General features: G+C 38.0%; 1 protein-coding gene across 1 annotated transcript; it reads right to left on the reverse strand.

Annotated features, from left to right (window-relative positions):
* Positions 1-295: 295 nt before the first annotated feature.
* On the reverse strand, positions 296-3,691 carry foxf2b (forkhead box F2b). The gene is made up of 2 exons (XM_079888754.1): positions 1,674-3,691; positions 296-777 (listed from the first exon to the last, which is right to left on the reverse strand). The coding sequence occupies exons 1-2, from the start codon at positions 2,623-2,625 to the stop codon at positions 599-601; spliced, it is 1,131 nt and encodes a 376-aa protein (XP_079744880.1). The 5' UTR covers positions 2,626-3,691; the 3' UTR covers positions 296-598.
* Positions 3,692-6,257: the final 2,566 nt, after the last annotated feature.

Consider the following 6,257-nt stretch of genomic DNA (forward strand, 5'->3'; position numbering starts at 1 on the left):
CTATTGCAAAATATGATGATAGAGGAATATAAGTTTGGAGGACATAATTCACAATTATTCGGTTGATGTTTTTGATCAACATTAAACAATTAAACATTAAATAAAGAGATACAGATGTTGTGACACCTGGCCATAATTTCCCCAAAGCACATCTAATTTGCAGTAGCATAGGCTACTGTAAATCTTAGATAGATAGATAGATAGATAGATAGATAGATAGATAGATAGATAGATAGATAGATAGATAGATAGATAGATAGATCTACTATTGATCAGGCAAAAAACACACTGCTTTCCTTGAAATGTTTTATTTCTAACTTCCACACATCACATTATACTGTACAGATTAAGTGAAATATATACTTAAATGTGCTTAATTCAACCTCTATTGAAATGTAACCACAAGACATAAAATGGTCCGTCCATGACTTCATGAGTTTAACTGTCTCATATGCGCTCGCTGCCAGGGCTGGTTTTGGAAAATAGGCCTATTTCCAATCGCTTTATGAGTGCAAAATAATTAATCCTTCATTAACTTTCTTTACCTCACAGTTATCCAAGTGCTTATCTTTGTGCAACTTGCTCCGCAAACAGCGGACTACATCACGCAAGGTTTGACGTCTTGATTCACACTCTGATGGTGATGATGGTGATGATGATGGTGATGATAATATCCACCAGCAGAAGGATGGAAAGACGTAATTCCGTTAAAATTCAACATGAAGTCCTTCCGTTCTCCGACTGGGGAAGAATGTGTCGGATAGCGCGATATTCCCACTGGGGACAGATAATATGCACAATGAGATAAATATAGGCTACACATGATAAAATCTAATATTTAATATTGTTCATTTTACATTTATCAGCTCATATGAGTAGAGCTTTTACCCCCACATTTAGAGTAAAATGTTCCATATCTGCCTTTAATGTTTTGTAATTAAAACAATGATCTTTTACAAAAAAAAAAATCTAATTATGTTTCTCCATCAATATTAAATAACATTATATTTTTATTTTTAAAAATGTAAATTAATAAACTGTCTTTCATGAACTTCACACATTTTTCTTCATATTTTATATTGACGTGAAAAAATAATGATTCTTGAACCCTAGATTGTAATACTAATAACAGCAACAACAATTATTATTATTATTATAAACTTATTTAGCTGTTTATAAACGTATAAATAAACGTACTTTGCTACCCCACACATAACGATGTGGTCGGACGTAAAAACAATCTTGCAAAATGTCATTTGAGCCATACTGCACAGAGCTATGAATTCAACAGCTAACTCAAAACATTTTGTACAGTTTATAGTAATCTTTTTAAGTAAAACATTATGCCTTTTGGTATTCTGAAATATCTTTCTTTTTTCTATCGTGCTTTTCATTCTGATTTTGGCTACAGAATATAATAAATACAAATATTTCAAAGTAGGGTTACACTTTATTTTAAAGTGTCCTTGTTTATACATTGAGTATTGAGTAATATTAACATAACGAAGCTTGAAGTTAGGATTAGGTTTGGTTTAGTGTTAGTTGCGTGTAGCCTAATTATACACAATTTATACAAATTGTAACGTGTAACAAAGACACAGTTACCCAAAAAAGTTAGGCCTATATATAAAAAATGGTGCCATCTAAATGTTTCCGAGATGACTTGCCGTTACCTGACATGTCTGTGTTGTCTCTCGCACTTTGCTGCATATAACCCTGCTCCAGAGAGTAGGTGAATATCCCGGGATGCTGCCCTGTGGACGGAGAACTGCTCGTGACTGTAGACGGCTGTTTTAGGTATGGAGAACTGGAAGAAGCCCATAGTGCCGTGCTCTCTGAATACGACGAGTGACCATCAAGCGCGCCCGCTATTGCAGTAGAGGACGGAACTGGGCTGGTGTTGCTCTCCGCGCCATAGTCTCCGTTCCCGGGCACTGGACAGCTAGCCATATAGCCATGTCTGGAGCTGGGGGACATGTGACCGTGGTGCCCGCTGCTCATTGACTCATAACCATTACCAGACAGATCCAGGTTGTAGCCACTGCTATGGCACGCGAGTGCGCCGGAGGGAGTTTGGTAATCGAAGCTCTGAGGTAAAATGGCGGAACCGAACCCAAGGCCATTCATCATTCTGTACATTGGTTTCATAGCTTGACATTTTCTCCTAAACCCTCGCGGTCTTCGCCGAAATGACCCTTCCTCGAACATAAACTCACTAGTGGGGTCTATGGTCCAGTAATGTCCTTTACCCGGCCGCCCAAGGCCTTTTGGTAGTTTAATGAAGCACTCGTTCAGAGACAAGTTGTGTCGAACAGAGTTTTTCCAGCCCTGATAAGAGCCTCGGAAAAAAGGGAAGCGTGTTTGTAAGAACTGGTAAATCTCACTGAGTGTGAGTCGCTTTGTCGGCGCGCTCTGAATTGCCATGACAATGAGCGCAATATAAGAGTAGGGCGGTTTCTCCGGGCGTCGCAGTCCTGAATTAGGCTTTTTGCTTTTGGGCACGGCGTCATGGTCCTCCAAGCTACCTGTGGAGTTCATCAGTCCTGGATGCAGCGCGCTGGACGCTGGACTGGTCCTCATCGGGGGCGTTGACCGCAGTGGTCCGTGGGAGCTCTCAGTCGTCATCTGTCCCGCTCTGACGTACGAACACAACTCGTTGACAGACGTTGACAGAAGAAAAAGGTAAAGCAAAACTCCAAAAGATTGAGATGTTAAAAAACCAATAAAGTTCAAGAAAACAACCGAGTAGCCTATAAACACGACACTTATTCATTCGAAAACGTATGCTTATTTAATCAAGCATGCTATGCAAAGTAACTGTCTACTTTTCCTGGCGTTAAAAATTGTGGTCAAAATCCTGCAGTTTGAGAGAAAACATCCAAGGAATACGCACATTCGTGGTCGTTATCAACGTCTTTTTCTGCCACTGTCTCCGCGCTGATCCGGGTGGCTGTAATCCCTTTTAGAGAACGAAATGGAAAGTCTTGAGTTCGTGCAGCGCCTCAACTAAACAAAACCCGACAGCCAATCACTCAATAACTCTCTCCGGCTTTCTCCACTCAAATTGCTCCTCCTTCCTCGCCTCACCCACCCCCTTAAACCCCTAAGACTCCAGCAAACTCAACTCTTTCTCTCTCTCTCTCTAGCCTCACACTGTCCACCAAAATCAACTGACCCTCAATCTATCACTATACGCGACAACAAACTTCGTCTCTCATCATCATCATCTTTCTAGCTTGAGCATGCTTATTCTTCTGGCTTATTTATAAAATATGTTTTGGTCATTTAGCCTGAATGAGTCAGTCAGTGTTGCACGCTTTATGGGAATAAACTTGGGTATAATAGAATTATATATATTTTTTTAATAAAGATTATCTTAGCGTATCAAGTGAGGCCAATGCCAATGTTTACTACTTTCTGGAATTTGCATTTGCGACTCTAATGGCCTTGGAGGGCTGTCAATACGATAAAAATCTAAATGAGCTTTAGGGGCCTTCATAAACGCAGCAGGACTAAAATAAATAAATCATTCCATCAAATGAGGAGACAGTGATCAGTGAGAGGCGACTGAGAGAAGATGGGAATGACTTTGGCTCGAGTGGAAGCAGGTCGTCTCTGTTGAGAGCTTTGGGTAGGATACCACACACAGCGCTCCAGTATCAGCTTACGGGCCCGGGGCCACAGCACATCCCTCGAGTCCAGCGTTCATTAACAAAAGAAAAAGCCAATTAGCCATTTGGACGTCGACAGCTTCCGCCAGCAAAGAAGGGTCACAGCAGTCTTCATATAGACCAGTATAAATATTAATTTATTTATACAAACGTAAACTTCTAATGAATACATATAAATAATATAATACATAGGCTATTGGTGTTATATTATATTTGTTATGTGAGAAAAAACCTAATTATCTATGTGTGAGAAAATAATTAGAGCAAATAGCAATTCACATTAGCTTAGCTATGTAATCGAATTGTGAAATGCCCCCGTTTTTTGTTTTTTTTTAACTGGGCAGCATTTTATTAGCATATTATTTTATTCATATATTATTGAATTAGAATTCATATTATAATTTGCCGTTTATTATAAAAATTTGACGATAAAGACACAAAAACAGCATTACTTAAATAGCACGGATATGTTACCTCTCGCGCTCTTTTTCTCCCCTCCCTTTTTAATCACCCAACTCTTTTAAGTGTTCTTTTGAACAAAGCGAATCAACAATGCCCTAGTTTAGACTTACCGTGAGGATGTGGATAAAAACATGTTCCCGCGCTATATAAGCAGTATTTCGGCGGGTTTCCCCCGCCTGCTGAGCGCCTGACCCCCGCCGAGTCCCGGATACCCACGGCTGCTCTGGAGGAAACCGAGCTCTGCACGAGACTTTGAACACAGGCCATCGCTAAGAGTGTATGTGCGTAAGAAAGCATCGTGCTCCCTTGCGCAAATACACTCACTGAACTATTTTCATTACCGACCTAATTGAGCCTCTGTAAACAAGATTTATGACTTATTCTTTGTCAAACGAATACGCATCAAAGGGTCCAGTCAAGTTTGAACTGAGACGATTTTGTGCTTATAATGTGAAGTATCAAACAATTTTAATGAAATGTAAATGAAATGTTTTAGGGTAAAGTGTCCAGTGAATTATTACAGAAAATGGGCGTTAACAATCTCTAAATTATTAGAGAATATTAATGAATAAATCATTAGAGATTAAGACACTAAATAATGTGTTGGTTTATCTATTGATGCTTTATTTATCATGTTTTATATTTATTTAGTTGCAAGCCTTCATAAGCCTTATGCAAAATTCATCCCACGAATTTTGAAAACTTAGTTTATGTGATGCCTGCTATTCTTTTTCTTTTCTTTTTTGGGCAAGTTGGAAACAATTGATCTTGTTTGATGAAAGCATTTTTTTACAGTGCGTTCATTTGGTTTGGATGCCAGTGCTTGCACTGCATGAGCGAAACCAGTGTATGACAAAATACACTGTAATGTGTTCCGTATATTTTCATTTCATTTTTGTGTGTATAACAGCGTCATAGGCCTGTATGTTTATTTAACTTGTTGGTGTGACAAGCTTGCATATTTATAGCCTGCGAATGAGCGCTTCACTTGTAGCCGAAATGCGGCAGGTCATGATAGATTTTAATTCTCAGCTAACGGTTTTTCCATAAACAGGTGTGTGTCATTCCGCGAGTTCACCTGCAGGTTGCAGCATCGCACTTAAATGGCAAGCATTTAAAAGAGTGAGAATTTAAAGGTTGCCAGCAGAAACCAATGCTGATTTGCGAGTTATATACGTGACATATAGCCACAGAAGTAGGCCTACATAAATTTGGGAGCGTTCCTTAATCTTATAGCTAATATTATTGCAATAAAGTACGATCAACGTCCTGCGTCTCGATTTCTCTCAACTTGTATCATTTTGTATGGCTACTGATTGTTTGCTTTGGCGCTTTATACAACAAAGTATTCTCTTAATTCGTTAATTAATCAATTAATTAATTAATAATTCGTTTATTCATTCATTCATTCATTCATTGAGGAGTAAGGAACAAATATATAGGCCTAAGTGGAGAAAGACAGGTCCTCACTCCTTGACCTGAAAATTACAGGGCTGTCAACCCAAGGAGATGACGTGACTGAGGACTAAAATTGAAAAGAAAAGCGATGGCCCTCTTTCAGTACCGCGGACAGCGCAAAATATTTTCATGTTTGAGACAAGCAAAAAAAAATTGTCGTGTAAAAAAAGTAATAAATAGGCTACACAGAAATTAAATAGTTAATAATAAATGTAAAAAATAAAATTGTTTGTATTGGTTATTCTATTTAATGATTTATATATTTCTAAATACGTCCCATTTGTCCTTTTGTCGTAGCCTATACTTACCTTGCAGGTTTGAGATTAGAGTTTTACTGAACAAGTATTTGTGTGATTTCAAATGGAAGTCAATTCATCTGCAAGCGTTTTAGATTATTTTCTATCAGCCAGCAAATATATATAGGCTATTATATATTAAGTTTATAATTTAACCGAATAATCACTACTTACCATGCAGGTTTGAGATTAGAGTTTTACTGAATAAGTATTTGTGTGATTTTAAATGGAAGTCAATTCATCTGCAAGCGTTTTAGATTATTTTCTATCAGCCAGCAAATATATATAGGCCTAGGCTATTATATTGTTTATAATTTAACCGAATAATCACTGCTTACGATATTATTTTGAAATTAACGATATTAATTTA

This window comes from Squalius cephalus (assembly GCF_949319135.1).
Source record: "Squalius cephalus genome assembly, chromosome: 12".
In the NCBI taxonomy this organism is placed as follows: Eukaryota; Metazoa; Chordata; class Actinopteri; order Cypriniformes; family Leuciscidae; genus Squalius; species Squalius cephalus.